Source organism: Physeter macrocephalus, chromosome 13, assembly GCF_002837175.3.
Source record: "Physeter macrocephalus isolate SW-GA chromosome 13, ASM283717v5, whole genome shotgun sequence".
Classification (NCBI taxonomy): Eukaryota; Metazoa; Chordata; class Mammalia; order Artiodactyla; family Physeteridae; genus Physeter; species Physeter macrocephalus.
This window is the reverse complement of record NC_041226.1, coordinates 138,114-163,581: the sequence shown is the minus strand read 5'-3', so window position 1 is coordinate 163,581 and position 25,468 is coordinate 138,114. Positions and strand designations below refer to the sequence as shown.

The window sequence follows — 25,468 nt, the reverse complement described above, 5'->3', positions numbered from 1 at the left end:
CGTCGTCGCCTCGGATGTGAGGCCCGCGCAGCGTGCCGTCCCGGCGTCCCTCGCGGCAGTGGCCAATCACCGGAGGCGGCGGCTCCAGGGAGCCAATCGGCGGCGAGGAAGCTCCAGCCCTCCCCCCAGTCAGCCCGGGGAGGCCGGCTGCCCGAAGCTGTTTTTCGTTTTAACCCCTGGATCCTGAGAGACAAGGCCGCGTGGTCCTCAGGAAGCGTTTCATGGCCCAACCCGTGTCGAAAGCATCACCACCACGCATTACTCACTATATTGCTTTAGACGTCGCAAGTAGCGAACGATCCTTTATGTTGAAGTTGTCTTCCTTCCCTAGTGGATCGTAGCGGCCTTAGTGGAGAAGCCAATCCAGCTACCCATCGGTGGGGAGATTTGGTTAACAATTTCAAACCAAAGGGGTGGTCATTATTACTAACAGTTGTCGACACTAATGGTATATATTACAAGGCCTTGTGCTGAGAAAGTTTGGGGCTGCTAAGAATTTATAAACTAACAGGTTCCTGCCTGAGAGGTATGTAGCCCTCTACGTAAAAGGGTAACTTCTACTAAGGCAGCTTGTATTAAATGCCAGAGGAAAGTTAGAGGAAATAAGAATTGTCTGCGTTGTATGAAAAGCCTTCCTAGCGAATATGGGGTTTGCACTAGACCTTAAAACCTGGGTAGAACTTACAGAGGTAAACAGAAGAAATGAGGCATTCCAGGGAGAAAGAACCGCGTAAGCAAGGGAAAGTAGGTGGGAGATGCTGTGGCCTATTAGGAATTTATAGACCATTTGGCCAGAGTTTTAATTTCCTTAAAGTGAGCTTTTTTGGAGAGGTATAGTGGGTTCGAATTTTAAACAGTCTTGAATGTTGGGCTAAGGAGTTTGGGCTTACCCTTTAAGAAGTAGCGTCCTGGGGAAATTGAGTGAGCAAGGGATGAAGTAATCTGGTAGCAATTTGGCAAGTATATTGTGGATGAAGCACCTGGGGATGGCAGGGTGCTTTCAGCTGCTAAGAATAAAAACCAGCACATAGGCTTCATTTTCTCTTTTTCCCTCTTACGTTTTTTTGGAAATAGAAACAGAAGTATTCTGTTCTAAAGCTCACTCCTGGTTAATATTCCAAAATATGCAAACAGCTCATACATGTCAATATCAAAAAAAAAAAAAAAAAAGCTGAATTAAAAAAAATGGGCAGAAGACCTAAATAGACATTTCCAAAGCAGACATACGGATGGCTCACAAACACATGAAAGGATGCCCAACATTGCTAATTATTAGAGAAATGCAAATAAAAACCACAATGAGGAATTGTCTCGCACCAGTCAGAATGCCCACCATTGAAAAGTCTACAAATAATAAACGCTGGAGAGGGTGTGGAGAAAAGGGAACCCTCCTGCACTGTGGGTGGGAATGTAAATTGATGCAGCCACTACGGAAAGCAGCATGGAGATTCCTGAAAAGACTAAAAAAAGAACTACCATATGGTCCAGCTATTCCACTGCTGGGTATATATCTGGAAAAAATGAAAACTCGAGTTCAAAAAGTTACATGCACCCCAATGTTCACAGCAGCACTATTCACAATAGCCAAGACATGGCAGCCACCCCCGTGCTCATCAACAGACGATTGGCTTAAGACGATGTGGTCTATATATACAATGGACTATTACCCAGCCATAAAAGAGAATGAAATATTGTCATTTCCAGCAACGTGGATGGACCTAGAGAATATTATGCTGAGTGAAATAAGTCAAAGAAAGACAAATATCATGATATCACTTATATGTGGAATCTAAAAAATAATACAAATGAATCTGTATATAAAACAGAAACAGACTCACAGACATAGAAAACAAACTTACAGTTATCAAATGGGACGGGGAGGGAGGGACAAATTAGGACTATGAGATTAACAGACACAAATTACATAAAGTAGATAATCAACAGAGATATACTGCATAGCACAGGGAATTACACCCCATCTCTTGTAATAACCTACAATGGAATATAATTTGCAAAAAAACCCCACAAAGAACAAAAGCTGAATCACCATGCTGTACACTTGAGACTACCACAACATCGTATATCAACTATATTTCAATTTTAAAAAAAGCTCACCCTTACTCAAAAATCCTTATACTTTGTTGCCCTCAGGAAAAAAGTACTGATTCCTTAACCTATCCCCATGCTACCCAACCAATAGTTTCTATTACTAATCCAAAGCGGAATTTAGAGTACCAGTCAAGCCAGTATTCCCACATAGCCTGCTAATTTTTCTACAGTTTTGTGAGTGGTATTACCTGTTCCCCTCATCTGGAATGCCCAGTCTTTCCTCTTCATCAATTCATATTCTCCTCATCCTTCATGGGTCAGCTTTAGAGCCACCTACCCCTCCTCCAAAGCTTCAGATTTCTCCCTGCACTCAACATTGTAGCAATTAACCACATCTCCTTTTCCACTGTAATGTGAATAATGACAATCTCATTGCATACGGGTTTTTCTTGTGCCATAAGGTGAATTGAATGTGGTGCAGTACAAAGGAATTAACTCTGATAATCACCAGGCCAAATGGAGGGAATTATGCCTTGGTAATCCCCGTTGAATAAATTCTGGGTAAATCGGGGTCAGTGAGAAGTACAATGACATGTTTAGACCTCACATAATAGGTCTTAGTACCTCCCGGACCTTTCAAATGGAGCAGCCAGAATTATCTTAATATGTAATTTAGATTGTTTAAATCCTTTGTTTGGAATCCTTTAACGGTTTCCCACTGACTGGGACAAATCCTTGAAACAGCCTTCAGAGGTTTTATGATTTGGCCTCTGCTTCCCTCTCTAGCTTCATTTTCCCCACTACTCCTCACTATACTCCAGATACGCTGGCCTTTTTCACGTCTGTAAGTAGGTCAAGCTCTTTGCAACCTTAGGGCCTCTGCCTGGAATTCCCTCCCCTGCACTATTAAAAAAATTATTATAAAATATTTTAGCCCCACAATAAGGAATAAAGAATAAAATTATGGGGAGTTCCCTGGTGGTCTAGTGGTTAGGATTTGGTGCTTTCACTGCCGTGGTCCAGGTTCGATCCCTTGTGGGGGAACTGAGATCTTGCAAGCCGAGTGGCACGGCCAAAAAAAAAAAAGAATACAATTACGAATGCTCATGTGTGCTCCAACTAGCTTGAGAAGTAATCTAATTTTATTCAGGTAATCTAGTTTTATAATGTCTGTCCATTTACTCACACACTGGCCAATTCTTTATTCCTCCTTGTGTCTCACACCTTCCTTCTAGGATAATTTTTCTCCTTCAAGGATACCCTGAAGAAATGTCTTTAGTGAAAGTATCTTAATGGTGAACGCGCTCAGCTTTTATTTGAATGAAAATACTTTCATTTCATCTTCATTCTTGAATGATCATTTAGTAACATAACATTCTAAATTGACAGTTATTTTTTCTCAGACTTTGGAGATAGCATCATACTGATTTCTGACCTTTATTTTTGCTATTGAGAAGTTTACTGTAAATCCAATTGTCATTCTTTATAGGGAAGTTGTTTTTCTTTGGTGTTCTGTGTATTCGTTATAATATCAAGGTGTGGATATTTATTTGCCCTCCCTGAGATTGATTGCATTTATTCAATCTGAGGAATTCATTCCTATCATACTGGTCTGGAAAATTCTCGGTCATTTGTCTTTTTCTTTTTTTTAGAAGGTTTTTCAAGTGACAGCTGTTGTTGTTGTTTTTAATTAATTAATTAATATTTGTTTATTTTTGGCTGCATGGGGTCTTTTTTGCTGCGCGCGGGTTTCCTCTACTTGCGCGGGCTTCCTCTACTTGCGGCGAGCGGGGGCTGCTCTTTGTTGCGGTGCGCGGGCTTCTCATTGAAGGTTTTTCAAGTGACAGCTGTTGTTGTTGTTTTTAATTAATTAATTAATATTTGTTTATTTTTGGCTGCATGGGGTCTTTTTTGCTGCGCGCGGGTTTCCTCTACTTGCGCGGGCTTCCTCTACTTGCGGCGAGCGGGGGCTGCTCTTTGTTGCGGTGCGCGGGCTTCTCATTGCGGCGGCTTCTCTTGTTGTGGAGCACGGGCTCTAGGCGTGCGGGCTTCAGTTGTTGTGGCTCGCGGTCTCTAGAGCGCATCCTCAGTAGCTGTGGCTCACGGGCTTAGCTGCTCCGCGGCACGTGGGATCTTCCCGGACCAGGGCTCGAACCCGTGTCCCCTGCATTGGCAGGTGGATTCTTAACCACTGCGCCACCAGGGACGCCCCATTTGTCTTTTTGAATACTACCTCTTCCTTGTTGTTTTCTTCTGGAACTCCTTTTAGACAGTAACAGGACCTTCTCTTTCTATCCTTTATTTCTCTTAACCTCTCTTTCATATTTTCCACACTTTATCTCTCTGTGCTGCATTCTGCATAATTTTTTTCAGATGCATCTCCCAGTTAATCAGTTCTCTCTTCACCTGGATTTAATCTGCGTTTAACCTGACCACTGAGTTAAATTTTCAATGACTAATCTAATTCTAGACGTTCTTTTTTTCTTTTTTTAAAATTTCCAAATTTGCCTGATCTTTTTGGATAGTATTGTGTACCTTTCTCACGTTTTTGATTCTATCTTTTATTAATTTAATATTTTAAACACTTATTTCATTATGTACCTCCAAATTTCTTTCTCTGACATTCTTGAGGGGTCCAATTCTGCAATTTATTATTTCCACTGATTTTCATTCACGGTGATTTGTTTCCTCATGGGTTTGGTAATTTTGGATTTTAAACTCACGTTTGGGAGTGTTTATCTGTGGGAATCCTTTTTTTTTTTTTTTTTTTTTTTTTTGGCCACACCGTGCAGCTTGTGGGATTTTAGGTCCCTGGTCAGGAATTTATCTGGGGGAATCTTTTTTTTTTTTTTTTTTTTTTTTTGGCCACACCGTGCAGCTTGTGGGATTTTAGGTCCCTGGTCAGGAATTGTACCCAGGCCCTTGGCAGTGAGAGTGCGGAGCCCTAACCACTGGACTGCCAGGGAATTCCCAGGGACTCCTCTGAAGCCAGCATTAAGGATATATTTCTCCAGATTATGTTTTTGCTTCTTGTAGAACATAGTTCCCAAAGAACTATGAATCTAGGACCACTTTAATTTCTTGGCTTGTGTTTTCCTAGACTACTCCAATAGCATATTTTGAATCCCAAGCCCCCCTGAAAGCAGGTGTGTATTCTAGATTACCTGGGGAGGTATTTTCCCTACCCAAAAGTATACAAGATAGACAAACTTCTTTGCCTTTTAGCCAACTTGTTCACGCCCACCAGCAGTGTATGCATGGATTAGCATCGGTTTTATTTTTTGCTAATTCATGGCTGTACTTTCATATCTCCTTGTGGCTTTAATTTGCATTTCTCTAAAGACTGATAAGGCTGGCATCATGGCATATTTATTGGTCCTTCAGGCTTTCATATTTGTTCAGTGGGGGGACATGTTTGTCTATTTCTTATTGATTTGTAGCAATTCCTTATTCATTCTGGTTTCCATTGCAAGTATCTTTTTCAGGCTGTGACTTGTTTTTTCACTTTGATATCTCTTGTTGTCCCAAGGTGTTTTATTTCACTATGGTACCTTCATTAAGACTTGCAATATTTGCATATTGTTTAAGAAGTCTTTCCCCAAGCTAAACATTCATGTGATTCATTATCTTCCATGAGCTGTATTACCTTCCCTTCTACTTTAGAATTCAGTTTTGTTGTTGGTGGTGTATGCATAGGAGTGGGGGGAAGTGGGGTGCAATGGAACCCAGTAATTTGCATAGACAGGGTCATGAACCTTGATTTACCCTTTTCCTGTACACTGTTGGTGTAGTGCCACCTCAGTACATAGAGACAGATATTCCACGATGGCATTTTATTATGATTTTTTAAAAAGGATCAAGTATATTTTAACTTCGATTCTGCTTTTCTTTCGATAAAACCTTGGGTTGACCATTTTCCTTCTAGACTCACTAAACGTATCAGGTTGTCATGAAAATAACTGATTATACAACATTTCACAGAGGCTGGTACACGGTATGCGCCCAGTAGAAATGTAGTTGTGAACGCTCACTTGGTGTCAGAACCCGGCAGTAGGGAGGACACGCCAGCCAGCGTGACACGGTCTCCAAGGGCACCAGATGGCGCCAGGCCCATGACAGACGGCATTTGCGGTTTGGTGCCTTTCTTACCTTCGGAGGTGGTTTTCAGGTCCTCTGCTACTTTGCCTCTGACCTTTCTGATCTGTTCTGATTCACTGCCAGCAGAGGTGTGCAGCGAGAAGGTATAAGCTGTCTTCCATGCATATTCTGGAGGGGAAAGTGACTCTGGCTTTGTCCCGAGAAATTTCAGGGCAACGGGGCAGGAAGGACCTTTAGCAGTCACCGAATCCCACATCCTCATTCAGGATGGGGAAGCCAAGGCTCTGACCTTCCTGGGTAGAGCTAGAGTCCCAGTGTTTTGATTTCTGGACCATGCTCCTGGACTTTAGTACACCAATTCCCATGTCCACTTTCAGAAAACTCGACTTTGGGAACTCTAACAGAGATGCACTGCATAGACGTGAAATTTTAGATGAATGGACAGATGACCAGTGTTGCTCCAGGCCAGATCTGGGGGCCTTTGTAGGGATGAACAAGCTTCAACCTTGCTGCTGTGAAGAGTTAGGGGACGGGATGGGGTCTGCAGTGTCCTTGCTTGAGAGAGCTTGCAAGGAGAGCTCTGGGGCCCTAAAAGTTGAGGAAACGTACCCCCGTGAGCCTCCCTATAGGGCAGCACGGTGTTAGCATCCCCCAGTGCGCCTCCCCTGCTGTCTTCGGGACTCAGTGAACTAGGAGCGGTCTCCACCTGCATGCGTCACCGTCGGGGCAGGTGGCTGCCTTCCTGGGTGAGTTGGCTGTGGGCCCTCAGTTGCAGAGCTCAAGACACATCTGGCCTGAACTTAACCGGCAGAGGTTGACTCGTGGTTCCCAGACTTTGGTGTGCTTAGGAATTCCTTGAGAGGTTATGAGAATGCAGAGGCCTAGGACCTAGAGGTTCTGACTCAGAAGGTCAGGGTGAAGCCCAGGCCTGTGCTATCTGATAGCCGTCCTGCGGCTGGCTGTAACTGGACCAGGTCCCACACTTAGAGACAGATTGCTGTCGACGGGGGAAAAAAATGCACAACCTAAAAGCTGGCAGTTGTGTTCTATTCGGTGGACCAAACCAAGGGCTTCACAGTTCACGATGCCAGAGAAGTTAATTCCCTAAAGAACTAGATGAAGGGTCAGCAAAAGAAACTAAATCACCCAGCTCTAATGAGACCGGACTACAAAAACCATTCAGACCAATGCAGGGCACTTGCTAAAGATAAGAAGGTATTTTTTTCATTTTTTAAAAACAAAGCTCCCAGATATGCCAAAAACGTATCGAGAGACCTCATCAGTTGGTCACAACCCTGGCACCTGAGGGCCGGGGGCTGTATTCAAATCGCCCCTTCTCAGTGCAACCTGGAGGAAGATTCCTACGTCTCTGAGCGTCAGCTTCCTTCGCTGCTAAATGGGGCCGATATCGGTAGGGTGAAGATGGAACGAGATAATAGAGGAACGGACTTGTAAACTATAAAGTACAATACAAGCCTTATGAGTTCTTCTAAAACGTGTGATAGATTAGATTATTCATTCAAAGATACAGAAAACAAACCTGAGGGCTTCAGCCTGGGCGGAGGCAGGTGTCAGACGGCCCTGAAGGGGTCAGGGAGTTTTTGCCACAAGGACTAGGTAGTTGGAACATCAAACGATTACTGAGTTAAAGAAAACCAGACACCTCAGGGTAATGAATTTGGTGCTCTTCTATGTATGGGAAGATGCAGAGGTCTGGGCTCCCTGAAATCATTCCTCAGCTACCTGGGGCCAGCACCCTGTGTTCTCCCACCTGGAGACTCCTCATGGTTCGCTGTGGGGGGGGGCTGCAGTGGTCCATCCTGGTTCCCTCAGGGCTCACCGCTGGGCCGCTGTGCTGTGATGGCCTGATGCCCGCAGCACGCTTGGTTTCCTGACGTGGCAGCCACGTTTTCTCACTCGCGTCGCCTTACCCCCTTGAGGTCTCTCCTGACTCCTCTGTGGCCCGTGTGCATTCCTCTAGTGACTCCCATTCCGAGACATACGTTCGCTGCTACCAGATTTTCTTCTCTTGGAAACGTCAAGCCGTAGACACCGAGGAAGAAGCAACGCTCGGCTCGTATTTTCAGAGATTTAGTTCGCTTGCACTGACGCAAGGAGTTAGGATTAGGAGATCCCCGGGGGGCAGAGTCAGCAAAAAGCCCAGGTTCTGCGATCCCTCACGGGTGAGGCAAGGCGAGGGCAGTGCGCTGGGGTCGACAACAGTCCCTGAGGGCGCTGCTGCGCTGCTAGCTGCAAGGCACTGGCCGGAGGGGTGCCCTCGGCCTTTCCGAACTCTGACCTGCCCTTTTCTCACGGGCACAGGCCCTCCAGCCCTCCTCCGTGATGTCATAAAAGAATAAACACACTTCACGCAAGGCTCAAGAAGCACAGTCACCTCTTCGGGCGGATGTTGGCCCGCCATGGTATTTTCTAGCTGCCACTTTTGGTTGTAGACGCGCCCTTACTCCCCGCACTCTAGTCAGACGTGCCATTAAATGCGGTTCACAAACTCTGGTTACGATTCTAACAGGACGGCCTCCATTTGGATGATGGCTTCTGGGAGAAGATGAACAAACGATGGCGGCGTGTTTAATTAAGCTCGCTGTGGTGAAGGGGAATTTGAGAGCTACGCGGAATGGAGGCTCACCAGGGAAATTTAATTCTCAGCCTGTCTCAGACGCTCTCCTCTTACCTTCTCCCACCTGCTCACCTTTTATCTGAATGGCAAATAAAACTCGCATCTGAATTGACAGGAATTTTCTGGAAACCAATACACTCATTCCTATATTCACTGGCCCGTCTCAGTGAAAACAGTCTGTTAAATGTCATATTTCACCACGGTTTTTATACGTAAAGCCGCTTCCTTTTGTACACAAACCTTCCCCACCTGGGCTGAACCCGGGTGGTGGATTCGCAGCGGCACCAAACACTCTTTTCAAATCTCTTTTTCTGCACCATCCATTTTAGCGTTCAATTACTCTCTTTTTTTTTTTTTTTTTTTTTGGTCTTTGTTTCACACGATCAGCCTTGCTTTTTGGGGCAAACTGCATTTTCCTAAAGATAGCCAGCATACGCGTTATCCCCTGCAGTGCAACGCTGACACCCTTCCTGTTGTCACCCCCAGTCTGGGCTCGGTGTACTTTCTGATTTGTTCACTTTTTTTTTTTTTTTTTTTTTTTTTTTTTTTTTTTTTGCGGTACGCGGGCCTCTCAGTGCTGCGGCCCCTCCCGTTGCGGAGCGCAGGCTCCGGACGCGCAGGCGCAGCGGCCGTGGCTCACGGGCCCCTTCCCGGACCGGGGCACGAACCCGCGTCCCCTGCGTCGGCAGGCGGACCCGCAACCACTGCGCCGCCAGGGAAGCCCTGTTCACTTTTTTTTTTGATGACTATTGAGAGCCTATCATTTGTCTAAAAGTAGGCTGAGCTCCATGAGGATGGCAAAAGAACTAAACTCACTCTTTTTTTTTTTTTTCTCCTTTTGGCCGCACCTCTTGGGGGATCTCAGTTCCCCCACCAGGAATTGAACCCGGGCCTCCAGCAGTGACAGTGCCAAATCCTAACCACTAGACCACGGGGGAGCTCCCTGGAGGCACTGTGCCTGCTAGTCGGGTAGTTGAATAAATCTGTTCTCTATCCTCTTGAAGGAAAGCATGCACAGGCTGCCACCCCTGGGATGGCCTAGAGTAGATTTTCCTCGAAGTCCAGAGTTGGGTGAATGAGGAAGTTAGGGCATTACCTGTATTTGCTACTTTCTACATATTTGCTAAGTCGAGTTTTACTCCCTTCTGAGTGCTTTCCAGTTCATGCTGTGTTACTGCTACTCTTGGGATTTTATTTCTTTGCGATTATATGAGCATGGAGGAAAGCGAGGAAGACTGCACACAAATTTGTTAATATAGGTTACTTGGGGAGGAGGGGCGGGGAGAAGAAAGCGAAGAAGAGAAAAAGATCACATATAAAAAGTATAATATGCGTAGTATAACGTGACCCCATTTATTAAAGTTATATGTGTATGTGAGCATTAATGAAAAAATAAATCTATATCTGATGACTTAGAGTGAAAAAAGGAGCAGCAAAGGACGGATACTGGGTGGGGTGCCGAGTAGGTATTGTGTTCACAAAGTTAATTCCCGCAACTGCCCCATGAGGCAGGTATTATTATTCCTCTTCGGGAGCTGACAAAACTCCAAGGATAGCGTCAGAACTACATCTGTGACAAAGAGTGTTCACACCAGCTCTATCTGGAGCCGGTGCCCAGGACACTTTACTCTGAAAAATTGCTTGCAAATTCTGGGATCAATCTGCCCCCTCTTTCCTTTGCCTTCTGAGCGTAGGTCTTTCCATGTTTCTGTTTCTCAGCCTCTTTTCACGCCTCATTCTCTCTTTTTCTTTTCTGGCTGCACCATGCGGCATGCAGGATCCAGTTCCCTGACCGGGGATCGAACCCGGGCCCCCTTGGGTGGAAGCGCAGAGCCTTACCCACTGGCCCACCAGGGAAGTCCCTTGCCTCTTTCTCTTGTTGACGGTCTGCTCCTTGCTCTCCCAGCCATTCATTCACCAAACACTTACGGAGCTTGTACTGTGTGCCAGGCAGGCCCTCTTCTGAGCAGTCCCTGCCCTCCTGGAGCTGACACTCCAGGCTCAAAGCAGATCAGCAGTAAAACGTGAGGACAGATGCTGGGGTCTGCTATGCAGAAGAGGGAAGACAGGAAGGGGAGGGGGTGTCCGGGAGAAGGGGTGCTTGTCAGGAGACCCGGGAGGGGTGGGAGGGCCAGGAGCCGGGGGTCGGGGGGCGTCTGGGAGAAGGCGTCTCAGTGGAGCGAGCAGCCAGCTCAAGGCCCCCAAGCTGGGCAACCAGGGCCTGTGTGGACAGGTCAGGAGGGGTCAGAGGCTCACCGCAGGGCTGGAGGCCACTGAGGACGGCCACTTTCTGACCGACAGGCTTTGCCATCAGCCTCCCGATTTATGGGGACGCTCTACCATCCCTGCTCCGGCCCTGGGTGCGTGGGTTAGGGCGTTAACCCCACAGGGACGCTCATTTCTGCCTCTCAGGGGTATGGGTCGCATACCGCAGCCCCCCAGGGACGACAGGGGGCAGTAATGGGCCCAGGCTCACGGGGGGGGGGGGCTCTGAGGGCGGAGCTGTCTCCACCCTATTGTCACCCCCCCCCCCCCCCGCCCCCGGCCCAGCTTGAAGCTGCCCTGAGGGCGCCGGCTTCCAGGGCCCCATCGTGACCACAGCCCCCCCCCCCAACACCGCGTGGGCATCTCTGGTGAGGGCGCCGGCTCCCAGGGCCCCATCGTGACCACAGCCCCCCCCCCCAACACCGTGTGTGCATCTCTGGTCCCTGCCGCTTCCCTGCCTGGTGCCTGTGAGGCTCTCCGTCATCTCTGCCGCTGAAATCCCACCTCGTAAAACTTGAGCTGGGCCCCTGAACTCCACGAGCCTCCGTGCCTCTGCTGCGGCCTCCAGCCGTGCCCTGGACGGCGGTTCATTCACAGTCTGTCTGTCCCGTCTCACCGTCCCTCCTCCCAGGCGGCACACGCTGCTCAGCCTCAGCGCTGCTCCCTCCCTGTAGCCCCGTGCCCTGTCCGGCAGGCGCTTCATTCGTCGAGAAATGAAAGCCAGAGCAAGAAAGCCCATGTTGCAAACATTAAGCGTCGGCAAAAAGACCAACGAATAAATTCTAGTACTTTCAGGCTTACAAAATACTTTTCTGCACAGTATCTCAGTTTATCTTCACAAGTCCGTAGAAGGGAGTTTCTATCCCTTTAAAATGAATCAGGCTTTGGCCTTAAATTTCCATTACACTTTACCTTAGAACCTCTGGACCAAAAAGATAAAATCCCCTGAGCTGGGTCCTGGTATGTCGCGCGGAGGGCCGGGACCCCGGAACGGGGACAGAGGAGAGGGAGCCCGCCCAGAGATCGGGTCTGAAGCGGAGCAGGCGGCATCAGTGAAGCGGAAGTGCAGGACGGAGCTGGCCCTGGAGCCCGCGCGGTGCCGGCCGGGGGAGCCCCGGTCCTGCACAGCAGCTGCAGCGGGCAGGTGTCGGTGTCAAGGCCCCGCGCCCCCGAAGGGAGTGCATACTGGTTTTCTGCCTCTCTTTTCAGTGTGAAAGGATAATTTTCAAAGAAAAGGTAAAATCACGGCTCCCATCCAGATATAAAACGAACAAGTGTTAAATTTCTTCCCCTCATAGTTGCACGTGGGAACTAGGCAGTTGCTAGAACTGGTTCAAGGGAGCAGAGGGGCACACGTTCATCTGGAGCCGAAGATGCCGGAGGATTGTGCAAATGCGGCAAAACTGGCTTTTCCAGAGGAAGGAGGGCTGTCCCTTGTGTTTGCATATCGCAGACACGGACTATTCTGAGCGGCTATCAGTCCTCCATAACCTCGGATCTGCAAAGCGTGCCTGAAGGGTGTGCTTTGTGCAGTGTGCGGTTTTCTGTCCAAGCACAGATTCTCCTGACATGACCTCACAGATTCTAAAGTTGAGCCGCTTTAGTGGAGGGAAACTGACAGTGCCGGACAGTCGTGCAAAGTTGGCACTACTGAGGGGGTTGTTGTGAGCATTAAGGAGACCGTGCTTTTAAGTTAACACAGCACCTGGGGCGTAGTAGGTATCTGATAACTACCAGCTGCTGACACAGTCCTGTTAGGAGCCGTCTCTCTCTCTCTCTCTCTCTCACACACACACACACACACACACACACACACACACACACACACGGGCCCAGGGCTTCACGTGTGGGCCTCACACCTGTCACCACCTGCGCCATTTAATCATCGTTTCCCTTGCTCCTAACTCACCTGCCCGTGTCCATTCTTGCCTGGATGTGCTCCCACCCTCCTCACAGAAGCCAAAGTGACCTGAACATGTGAACTGGAGCAAGTCCCTGCCTTTGTTAATAATCTTCAACAGCCTGGTGTTGTGTTTGCAGTGAAACCCTGCGAGACCCTGTGCTCTAAGATTCCCTCCTGCTCCTCCAGCGGCCTGGTGAACCAGTCTTCCTGCTGTATCCGTGGCTCCTGCCACACCTCCTGGAATTCTCCTCTGTGCTCATTCACCTCGGAGAGGACTTTCCTGACCACCCCTTTAAAGGGGGCTCACCCACTGCCCCATCCAATAACTGTCTAAGCCTCTTTCCACCTATTAAAACCCCGATCGCAATTTATGATACTTCTTCTGCCCCTCCCCTGGAGCACCAGTTCCATGAGTCTGTCTTGTCCCTGCTGTTTTCTCAGACTGCACGGCAGACGCTGAATGAATAAAAATCTCTTATAGTTGACAGAGCTTTCATATCCTATTGACAGGCAAGATATTCACTCTATTATTGCTGGCAGGAATATAAATTGCTACAGCTTATCTGAAAATAAATTTGGCACTATTTATGAAGAGCCTTAAAAATACTCTTAACCCCTTAATTCCATTCTGAGGAATCTATTATAAAATAATAAGAGACGTGGTATAGGCTTTCCCTGGTGGCGCAGTGGTTAAGACTCCACCTGCCAATGCAGGGGACACGGGTTTGAGCCCTAGTCCGGGAAGGTCCCATGTGCGGCGGAGCAACTGAGCCCGTGCGTCACAACTACCGAGCCTGCGAGCCACAACTACTGAGCCCACGCGCCGCATCTACTGAAGCCCGTGCGCTCTAGAGCCCATGCTCCACGACAAGAGTAGCCACCACAATCAGAAGCCCACGCACAGCAAATGAAGAGCAGCCCCCGCTCGCCACAACTAGAGAAGCCTGTGCGCGGCAACGAAGACACAACACAGCCAAAAATCATAAACAAAAATAAATAAATTTATGGAAAAAGAGATATGTGGTATAAGATTTAGTGACAAGATGCAACCTTAAAAAAAAAAAAAAAAAAGGATGACCAGTAGGAAATAGATGAGCCATCCTACAGTGGGGATATGGTAAAAGCACTCTCAATATGGCATAATGTGTAGTCATTAGAACCATATCCTCCATGTTAAATAAAAAGGCAGAATGGAAAACTTTATATTTCAATTCTGCCGGAAAATAAATATATGTATAGAAAAACCCTAAAGAAATAACCACTCTTGTTTAGGTATATAACTAGGTAGTGAGATTCTCGGTGGTTTTAATTTTCTTTTTACTCTCGGATATTCCAAATTTTCTAAAATGAGTTACAATTTTATAATCAGAATAAAACAGATTGTTTTCAAAAATGCTCTATAAATCCAGCCTCATCTCTATATCTCTGAGTTACTCTGCCTCACCAATTAGATTTAAATTAACTGTTATTTTTTTGTAAAAAGTGTCTAGGCCTCAGTGGGTCAATGAAGCAGTCTCTCTAAAACAACACGAAACAAAAACCCTCTGATATGAGATTTTATTGCCTCTTTTCTGTCTAAAACTTAATCAGGCTACTTGATAGAATTTCTGTGATTCCTTAAATTTGTTATTCATTCATTTTACAAACATTTGAGCGTCAGCTTTTTGCCAGGGTAGGTACGTACAATATGAAAGTTCTTCCAGACAGGGTTCCTGCTGTGAAGCGGCTTCTGCTTCAGATTTAACTCCCTTCAAGTGTAATCCAACCCACCATAAACCCCTTACAGCTCTGTGCTCTATTTACAGCCTTCTCCCACTGGCTCTGGCAGGACCAGGAGCTGCCAGCCATCACAGCTAGGGGCACTTGGACAGCCTGGCAGGGAGGAGAGTGAGGACAGATTATTCTTAGTTGAAGTTTAGGAAGCATTACTGCCCTGCCAGGACCTGGAAGGAGAAGGCCGTCACGACACTGCCTGGAAAGGGTTCTGGTTCACTGAATTACTAACGTCAGGTTAGTCCAGGGATAGTTGTGGCCGAAGACAGAGATTAAAACCCTCGAGATTAAATACATCATTTTAACTTAAATATACACAGTGACACCGCACATTATAACGTATTTACACGAAGTTACAATGATGGCCCTAAGAACACGGCAGAGAACCATGGCTCCAAGACTCCCTTTTCCTGCTCCAGAGACACGACCTAGCGCCGTGGGCAGCGGAGTGTCCTTGCCTGCGTGAATGATGGAGAAGAGCTGGAGGAGCAGCCACTGGACGGGAAAAGCTTACCAATGTCATCCTGTCAAATCAGTTTGTGCTGGGCGTGCAGCTGATGACGGAAAGGCTGTGAAAACGGCTTTCTCTCGCGCGCTGCTGCTAAGAGACAGACCCTTCCACAGAAATTCTGCCTTAAAAGTGCGCGCACGTCAGAGAGGGGACACAGCAGCGACGTTGGTGAGGGCAGAGTTCAGACCTTCCATGGAAAAGTAAAATGACCAGAAGTGAAAAAAGAAAAAATTGAAATCACATCTCATTTTTTTCTGTCCTGTGCTGTGCATTTTAGACAAGCGCAGATTAATTAGAACAGCACTCTCAGGCCTAGTTTTATAAAACACCTTTTACTTAAAAATGAGGCCTCTCTGGGGGTGTCAATATGGGTGTGAGCACACATGTCACACACGAATAAACCTAAGTAAAAGCATGAAACATAAAATTAGTGCTGCAGTGCTTTGCGGCTGTCTTACAAGAGATAAATATTACGTGTAGGGCTTCCCTGGTGGCGCCGTGGAATTAGAACAGCACTCTCAGGCCTAGTTTTATAAAACACCTTTTACTTAAAAATGAGGCCTCTCTGGGGTGTCAATATGGGTGTGAGCACACATGTCACACACGAATAAACCTAAGTAAAAGCATGAAACATAAAATTAGTGCTGCAGTGCTTTGCGGCTGTCTTACAAGAGATAAATATTACGTGTAGGGCTTCCCTGGTGGCGCAGTGGTCGAGAGTCCGCCCGCCGATGCGGGGGACGCGGGTTCGCGCCCCGGTCCGGGAGGATCCCACGTGCCGCGGAGCGGCCGGGCCCGTGAGCCGCGGCCACTGAGCCTGCGCGTCCGGAGCCTGTGCTCCGCAGCGGGAGAGGCCACGGCAGTGAGAGGCCCTCGTACTGCAAAAAAAAAAAAAAAAAAAGAATTACGTGTTAAGTCACAATGGTCCTCCACCGGGGATGAACCCTGGTAAAGGAAAACCCCTTTGGGCCAGGGGAGCCCCTGCAGCTAGCCTATGCCAACGCCCCGGGGGCTCCCTTTTGGAGCTGGTGGTCAGGGTGGTCGGCTCGGGAGGAGGGAGGGCATCAAAGGACCGCAAGAAGCTGAGAGGCGGGAAGCGGACCTTTCAGCACGCCGCCAGTCAAACTGAGGCCGTCCCAGTTGTTGTGATGTAAATGTGCCATCGCTTCATCCCTTGCAAACCTCTAGCTGAATTCGCCTTTTCTGGGCAAGGTGACCGTGAGGTACTGAATTCCCTGCGAATTCACAGGAATCTTAGGGGGGGTCACTGGACTTGTAACAGAGTGTGGAATGGAGGTTCGAGCAGTCCTGTCTAGAATTAAGGGACAGCGAGACCCCAGCAGATGTCTGGATTACCCGAGATTGTTTAACACGAGTGACCTTTATATACATAGAAACACGCCACGCTTCCCTACACCGTTACCTTGAAATTCACATATTTTTAAATAAGGAGATAGATACATAAATTAAAATCATGTAAAAACAGTTAAATCTCTGCTTTAAATGACAAAACATGAGTGAGTATCTTTCCCACAGTTCTGTCATTTCTTAAACGCGTTCTGACGATGTCCCCACGGCTGCAATCGCCCAGCTGGCGGCCGGAAGACGAAGAACATTCTGACGTGCAGCTGGGGGCTCGGGAAGTAAGGCGGTCTTAATAGTACATGTTCTTATCCCACCAGCCTGCAGAGGTAGAAGACAGTACGCTAGAAACGGAGGGGAGTCTGCTGCACTAGACACAGTCTCCCCAATCACACTACTACTTACTTCCAGGGTAGAGTCTGATGGCAAGTTTCCGCACCTCATCATACACCCAGATCAGAACAGCGTGCGGTACGGCCACGAACCAGTACTGAGGCCTGGGAGGGAGCACAGCGAGGGAGGTGAGACCCACGCGCACCCAGAGGGGGGCCCGCCCCACAAGGGGCCGAGCTTCTCGTTCACTTCCCCGCCTCACTGGAGAGAACGACTCCACTGCGTCACACAACGTAAAACCACACTGCACTGCGACCACTGGAAACGACGCCTGCCTGGGAAGGGATGTACCGGACCAGGGCAGAGACGGGGCGGAGAGGGATGGAAAACCCACCTCCTCTTCTGAAAAGAACTAGCAGGTCGAAGACTCAGACTGACATACACCCGGTTCCATTTGACTTCTTTCGAGAGACCTGAGGGGGAAGAGGCTCTGGAACCCGAGTGATTATTTAGGCCGTGACAGCAGATCTGGGCTCGCCCCTCCCTCCCCGGTGTGGAAGGGAACCTCACCGGAGCATCGTGAAGTTCAGGGCCACGATACTGCCCAGGCCGCAGGAGAGGATTAACGCGATGATAACCTGCGAGGCAATTCCCACCCAGATGACTTTATTTCTGTAAGACACAAAAGCGGACAGATTCTGAACTGCCAGGCCCGGCCCCCCACACCCAGCACAGTCGACGCCTCGTCAGCCCGGCCGCAAAGGCCCAGGCCGAACCACGAGGGTTCAGATGCCGGCGGTACCTGAAGAGACCCTGCTGGAAGATGGAATTCCTCCGGGTTTTCCTGATGATCAGATCAGCTATCTGCTGGACCATGATGCCAACGAAGAATGCTGTGTAGCCCGTCCATTCTAGGTATTTCCTCTGGTAGCTTGTCTGTCAGTGGCCAGAGAAAGAGAAGACCATGAGGGCCCAGATGGAAACTTCGGGGAGGCATTGGCGCATTCCTGTAAGCCTCTACTCTCTTTCCGCCTCACCAAGACTGAAGGAGGATCATCTCCTTGTGTTTGGAAAGAAAAGTTTCTTTCCTTTAACCCGGTGAGCAGGAAAAGAGGCTAACTTAATGGATTTGGCCCAACTGTGGCAACGTTGGCCGCTTACTCTTACAGACCTACCGCAAAGCTAACGTGAAAAGGTGAGCTCTAGGCACCTAACTCGAGAGATGAGCTGAGCCCCGACAGAGGCAAACCGCTGTGACCGAGGGGCCCACAGGCCCTGTTAACCGAGAAAGCGGTCACCTGCTCCGCCCCGTTACGGCCTTCCCGGGAGGACAGTGCTGGAGGCCCCGCCCTTACCCACTCTTGTCCGTAGCTGTCTTCCAAGTCATTCACGTAGCCCTTTTCCCACTCCACCCGGAGGTTAAGGAGAGCGCTGGGTCGAAAGCCCTGCTGTGCGTACACGGTGAAATAGACAACAAAAGCTCCCAGGGCCTGCATGAGGCCTGAAAGAACAGAGGAGGTTCTGTAATGACTTCAGAATTGCCCCGACCTCCTTCTCCTCCGGGTTCCTCCTCATGTCCCAACCCCGCCCCACGAGGCAAAAAGAATTCTCTGGGAGGCCCCTCCTCGCACCAATGTGCAGGTAGGAGTACACGGCAAGTGGCTTGTTCACCAGCCTGTCCTTCTTCTTGTGGCGAGGCTTCCTGTTCATGATGTCCCTTTCGGCTTTCTCATAAGCCAGGGCGATGGAGGGAATCTAGAGGGAGAGAGACCCCGTGAGGCCCGGCCCTGAAACCCTATGACAGAAGGGAACAGCGGCAGCACAGCCAGGGGCTGGGGCGTGGCAGTGGGGTTAGGGAACTGGTCTCTCCAGGGTGCAGGCCACGGGGGGGGGTGGGGGGGGGGCGTCGTCCGTAGAGAATTTAAGAATCAGTCGGCTTCTATCATCGCCTTGTGCTTCCAGTTCTAAACGATGCTAGTTACAAAGCACTTTCCTCTCCTGTCCTCTCCCGCTTCGCCCCGCCACTGACCAGTGGTTCTCTCACAGGTCCTCGCCCCTGGAGGGCAGAGAATCTGCATTTCTAGCCAGTTCACCCGTGATGCCTGGAAGAACCACTAGAGTGGAGAAAATGAGCAAACTCCAACAGCCTGGAAAGTGATCTGACTGCAGGCTCTTGGGGCCTCAGCTCCCCACTAAGGTAAAGATACCCCCAGCCCCCTGCAGCGTGGAGGGTGCCCTGCAGGTGTCCTATGAGACGAGGGAGGAGGTGGCAACTCGCAGGGCTATGAGTTCTGCTCGCTGCCTGTCGCCTGTGTAAGCCAGAGCCATGGGAATGACTGCCACGAAGCTTCCTTAAAGGGATTCGTCCGAGAAGGGGAGAGGGTTTAGGGGACGTTACTGTAGGTCAGTGTGCAGCTTTACAGAGTGTTAATCATGGCTACTTCTTACTGTGTTTGGTGAGGGGCTTCCAGGTCACAGATTCTTTTACTTAACAAGGGGCGGCTGTGGGTTATCACTTCAGCCCCTGGGCCCCCAGCAGTACAGGGACTACTTTGGTGACATCTGCACCTTCTCTAAAGAAAAGGGAGGCATGTGAGCTGAAACTGACCAATGGCACGCTTTTTTGGAATGGTGGAGAACTTGTGTCCTGAAAAGTTCTTATATGGAGTGCAGTGGTTTTAATTTTCAAACATATGACAGATCTCTCTAGTCCTTTGCTTTGCAGTGTGGCTGGCGGACCCGCAGACTCGGCACCACTTAAGAGCCTATCAGAAATGCAGAACTTCAGGCCCCATCACGTCGAGGTTTGAGAAGCATTGATTTAGTGCATCTCTTGCTCTTGAAGGTAATGACTCTGAAGTTTCCATCAGCTGGGGAAGTTATCAGACGCTGTTCCCTTTAGGGCTACTCACTATGTCTGTGCCCAAGTCGATGAACAAGATCGTAATGGTGCCAATGGGCAGGGGAAGCCCAGCAATGATGTAGATCAGAAAGGGGCAGAGCTCAGCGATGTTCTTGGTCAGGGTGTACGCGATGGTCTTCTTTAGGTTGTCAAAGATCAGGCGACCTAGGCAAAGACGTTACGTTTCTCCTTATAGGACTCGCTTCTGGTTTCCCAGGTGGCCCCAGCCCTCGCCAAGACCCCCCTGAGACCCCACTCACCTTCCTCCACCCCTGTGACGATGGACGCGAAGTTGTCATCCAGCAAGACCATGTCGGCTGCACTCTTGGCTGCATCGGAACCCGTTATCCCCATGGCGATCCCGATGTCTGCCTTCTTTAGAGCCGGGGAGTCGTTAACTCCGTCCCCTGTCACAGCGACAATAGCATCCTGCGGGGGGACCAAGAGGAGGTGAGTGAGCAGCCTGGGCAGGGGCCACCCACTCCCTTTGTCTTGAGGCTGCGAGGTCAGCCGGAGCCAAAATGAAGGCCCGCTTTGGGTTTGTGGGGAAAGATTAAGACAGGAAATCCCAGAAGCAAGGGCAACAAGCTCCAAACAAGATGTGTGTGAATAATTAAAACCAATGTGAATCCAAATTGGAAAGGAAGAAGCGGAACTGTCACTGTTTGCAGACGACCTGAGACTAAGCAAAGAAAATCCTAGACTCCACCAGAAAACTATTAGAACTAATAAATACAAAATTAGTAAACAGAAATCTGTTGCATTTCTACACACTAACAACGAGCTCTCAGGAGAAATGAAGAAAACAATCCCACTTACAATCGCATCAAAAAGCATAAAATACCTAGGAATAAATTTAACTGAGGAGGTAAAAGACCTGTACTCGGAAAACTATAAGACAATGATGAAAGATACTGAAGATGACACAAACAGATAAAAAGATATACTGTGTTCCTGGATTGGAATTATATATATATATATACTTTTTGGTATGCGGGCTTCTCACTGCTGTGGCCCCTCCCGTTGCAGAGCACAGGCTCCGGACGCGCAGGCTCAGCGGCCATGGCTCACGGGCCCAGCCGCTCCGCGGCACGTGGGATCTTCCCGGACCGGGGCACGAACCCGTATCCCCTGCATCGGCAGGCGGACTCTCAACCACTGCGCCACCAGGGAAGCCCGGAATAATATTGTTAAAATGACCATACTACCCAACGCAATCTACAGACTCAATGCCATCTCTATCAAAATATCAATGGCATTTTTCACAGAAGTAGAATAAGTAATTATAAAATTTGTATGGAACCACAAAAGACCCCAAATAGGCAAAACAATCTTGAGAAAAAACACCAAAGCTGGAGGTATCACACTTCCTGATTTCAAACTATACCACAAAGCTACAGTAATCAAAACAGTATGGTACTGGCACAAAAAAACAGACACATGGATCAATGGAACAGAGCAGAGAGCCCAGAAACAAACCCACACTAATGTGGGCAATTAATCTACAACAAATGAGGCAAGAATATACAGTGGAGGAAAGACAGCCTCTTTACTATATGATGTGGGGAAAACTGGACAGCTACATGCAGAAGAATGAAAGTGGACCACTTCTTCACACCATATACAAAAATAAACTCAAAATGGATTAAAGACTTAAATGTAAATATAAGATATGAAACCGTAAAACTCCTAGAAGGATACATAGGCAGTACACCTTTGACATCAGTCTTAGTTTGGATCTCTCTTCTCAGGCGGGGGAAACAAGAGCAAAAGTGAACAAGTGGGACTATATCAAACCAGAAAGCTTTTGCACAGCAAAGGCAATTATCAGCAAAACAAAAAGGCAACCTACTGAATGGGAGAAGATATCTGCAAATGATATATTCAACAAGGGGTTAATATCCGAACTATACAAAGAGCTCATACAACCTGACATTAAAAAAATAAACAATCCAATTAAAAAATGGACAGAGAACCTGAATAGACATTTCTCCAAAGAAGATATACAGGTGGCCAACAGGCACATGAAAAGATGCTCCATACCACTAACCATAAGGAAAATGCAAATCAGAGCCACAATGATGTACCATCTCACACCTGTGAGAATGGCTATTATCAAAATGACAACCAGGAACTTCCCTGGCGGTCCAGTGGTTAAGACTTCGCCTTCCAGTGCACGGGGTGTGGGTTCGATCCCTGGTTGGGGAAGTAAGATCCAATGTGTCTCGTGGCCAAAAAACCAAAACATAAAACAGAAGCAATATGGTAACAAATTCAATAAAGACCCCCCCCCCCAAAAAAAGACAACCAATAGCAAGTGTTGGCGAGGATATGGAAGAAAGGGAACCCTTGTGCACTGTTGATGGGACTGTAAATTGGTGCAGACACTGTGGAAACCAGTATGGAGGTTCCTCAGAAATTTAAAGATAGAACTACCAGTGGATCCAGCAATTCCACTTCTGGGTATTTTTCTGAAGAAATCAAAAGCACCAATTAGATAAGATACATGCACCCCAATGTTCACTGCCGTATTGTTTACAATAGTCAAGATATGAAAGGAACCCAAATGCCCATGAATAGGTGAATGGATAAAGAGGATGTGGTGTGTAAATATGTTACTCAGCCATAAAAAAAAGGAATGAAATCTTGTCAGTTGCAACAACGTGGATGGACCTAGAGGGTGTTATGCTCAGTGACATAAGTCAGAGAAAGACAGCGTATGATTTTACTTAAATGCGGAATCTACAAAACAAAACAAATGAACAAACATGACAAAACAGAAACAGTCATAGATACAGAGAACAGGTGGTTGCCAGAGGGGAGGGTGGGGGGGTTGAGTGAAACAAGCACGGGGGATGAAGACACACTTTCAGGTAACAAAATAAATGAGTCGCAGGGGTGAAATGTACAGTGTGGGAGACACAGTCAACATGTGATATCTTTGTAAGGTGACAGGTGGTAATTGAATTAATTGTTGTGATCATTTTGAATCGTAAAGAAATATCAAATCATTATGTTGCACGCCAGGAACTAACAGCGTTGTAGGTCAATTATACGTAAAAACAAACAAACATAAAAAAAGAGATCAGAGGTGGGGGGGTGAGGGGAGGTGGAATTGGAGGAAGGGGGTCAAAGGTACCAACTCCCAGTTACAAGGAGTGCTGGGGATGTAACATGCAACATGACAGGAAAGCTGTTGAGAATTCATCCTGAGTCCCCATCACAGGAAAAAGTCTTTTTTCTTTTTCTTTAATTTTGTATCTATGTGAGACAGCTGTTCATTACACTTACTGGGATAATCATTTCATGACATACGCTTTTCTTTAATTTTGTATCTATAGGAGACAGCTGTTCATTACACTTACTGGGATAATCATTTCATGACATACAGCTTTTCTTTAATTTTGTATCTATATGACATACGCTTTTCTTTAATTTTGTATCTATAGGAGACAGCTGTTCATTAAACCTCCTGGGATAATCATTGCATGACATACGCTTTTCTTTAATTTTGTATCTATAGGAGACAGCCGTTCATTAAACCTACTGCGATAATCATTTCACGACATATGCAAGTCAGATCACTATGCTGCACAACTTAAACTTACACAGGGCTGTGCATCAATTATATCTCGACAAAACTGGAAGGAGAAAACCCAGTGTGTGTGCAGGCGACAGTGGGTACCCTGTCTTACGGCTTTGCGCTTTCTGTTCTGTGTCTGTGTCTCACAACCCCCTTAGCTCCAAACTTCCCTGTCGCAAGGCCCTTGGGGAGCCTGCAGCGAGGCCCCAAGAGAGCAGAGGGCCAGCCCCGACGGGTGGAGATGTGGGGTAGTGAGGATGGGGGCCCAGCGCTCAGCGCTGCACGTCCCCGCGGGATGGTGACAGACCTGGAAGGTTCCCCCGGCGCTGCGTCCACCCACCTGCCTCTGACAGCCCTCCACAATGATCAGCTTCTGCTGGGGGGACGTCCGGGCAAAGACGATCTCCGAGTGGTTGGCCAAGAGCTCGTCCAGCTGCGCTGGGCTCATGTCCTTCAGCTCCATGCCGGTCACCACAGCGGCCTTAGCGTCCCTGGAAGGGCAGCAGGAACTGGCTGAGGCCCAAGGTTGAAACACTGTTCTGGGCGGGAGGTGGGCTGAACCTCTTTGATTTTACCTGGAACACCTAGACCTCTGGTGGGATAACCGGGCGTGTGAGTACTGGGGGATACTTTGGTCTCATGTCAAGACAGTGAACTAAGGCTGACAAATAAGGCATTTCCTTGCGTCACTCAACAGTAGGAAAAAGCCAATTAGCCATTTCCTTCCAGGAATGTGTGAGAGGTGGTACTTCCTGGGGCAATGCTTTACTCAACAAGTAAAAGGAGGGTAAAAAAAACTGCCTGTTTGTACGTTTTGGGTCCTAGAATCCAGAGTATGTCTAAACACATGGGTAAAAATTCTTTACTGTTGTTTATTTCCTATTTATAGTGTTTGCTATGCCATGAGCTATGCAGGAAGAAAAGTTTGTTGAGGTCTTCTTTGACGAAAGCTTTTATCTGCTGACTATAAAAGTGAGGTTCTAGAAACTACTGAGTGTGCAGATCTGACTGTGCTGTCCCCTGTGAACACTCTCCCGAGGCTTCCGCCGTGCTTTGAGCAGACCCCGGAATCCCTACTCGGTCTGCAGGGCTGGGTGCAGCCCGTGCCGTCTGTCCCCTCTGACTCTTGCCCACAGCCCACTGGGCTTCTTGGTTCTGAGCCCCTGGACTCTCCATGCAAAGGCCTCACACGTCCTGCTACGTCGACTTCCATTCCCTTGGTGAATACTCCACATTTCAGCCTTCTAATCTCAGCTTAAACATCCTTAAGTACAAAACACTGCATGCCTTTTCCATTCTTAAAGTTCTGAGCTTTTTTTCTTTTTTTTTAGGTCTGTTCTTTCCTATCAGTGCTAAATATTGGAATTCTAGCACTTGACTCAAACTACAGGTCTTCATATATTCTGGTAAGAAAATGTATATATATGGGGCTTCCCTGGTGGCACAGTGGTTAAGAATCCGCCTGCCAGTGTAGGGGACACGGGTTCGAGCCCTGGGCCGGGAAGATCCCACATGCCGTGGAGCAACTAAGCCTGTGCACCACAACTACTGAGCCTGCACTCTAGAGCCCACGAGCCACAACTACTGAGCCTGTGAGCCACAACTACTGAAGCCCGCACCCCTAGAGCCCGTGCTCTGCAACAAGAGAAGCCACCGCAATGAGAAGCCCGCGCAGCACAACAAAGAGTAGCCCCTGCTCGCCACAACTAGAGAAAGCCCGCACACAGCAATGAAGACCCAGTGCAGCCAAAAATAAATAAATAAAAAAGTAAATAAATAAATTTATCTAAAAAAAATATATATATATATATATCAAAGTAAGAAAGAAAGGGTGTCTCCTTTCCCCCCAGAGCTGCAAAAATTGTTATTCTATGATCATGAAGCTGGAGTTGATAAAGTGGACAATTGAAAACATTCACAGGGCTTCCCTGGTGACGCAGTGGTCGAGAGTCCGCCTGCCGATGCAGGGGACACGGGTTCGCGCCCCGGTCCGGGAAGATCCCACATGCCGCGGAGCGGCTGGGCCCGTGAGCCATGGCCGCTGAGCCTGC

General features: G+C 48.1%; 1 protein-coding gene and 1 non-coding gene across 2 annotated transcripts in view; both read right to left on the bottom strand.

Annotated features, from left to right (window-relative positions):
- Window positions 1–9,650: 9,650 nt before the first annotated feature.
- Window positions 9,651–9,723, bottom strand: TRNAD-GUC (transfer RNA aspartic acid (anticodon GUC)). The gene has a single exon. It is a non-coding gene; the product is annotated as a tRNA-Asp (tRNA).
- A 7,168-nt stretch (window positions 9,724–16,891) lies between these two features.
- The window catches only part of ATP12A (ATPase H+/K+ transporting non-gastric alpha2 subunit), a 28,188-nt gene continuing 19,611 nt past the window's right edge, over window positions 16,892–25,468 (bottom strand). Inside the window, exons 14-22 of the mRNA XM_007114192.2 lie at window positions 23,758–23,908; window positions 20,095–20,263; window positions 19,845–19,999; window positions 18,564–18,687; window positions 18,288–18,433; window positions 17,735–17,868; window positions 17,503–17,604; window positions 17,005–17,096; window positions 16,892–16,920 (exon numbers count right to left, since the gene is read on the bottom strand). Of these exons, the coding sequence (XP_007114254.2) occupies window positions 16,892–16,920; window positions 17,005–17,096; window positions 17,503–17,604; window positions 17,735–17,868; window positions 18,288–18,433; window positions 18,564–18,687; window positions 19,845–19,999; window positions 20,095–20,263; window positions 23,758–23,908 (1,102 nt within the window). The remainder of the gene's footprint in view (window positions 16,921–17,004; window positions 17,097–17,502; window positions 17,605–17,734; window positions 17,869–18,287; window positions 18,434–18,563; window positions 18,688–19,844; window positions 20,000–20,094; window positions 20,264–23,757; window positions 23,909–25,468) is intronic.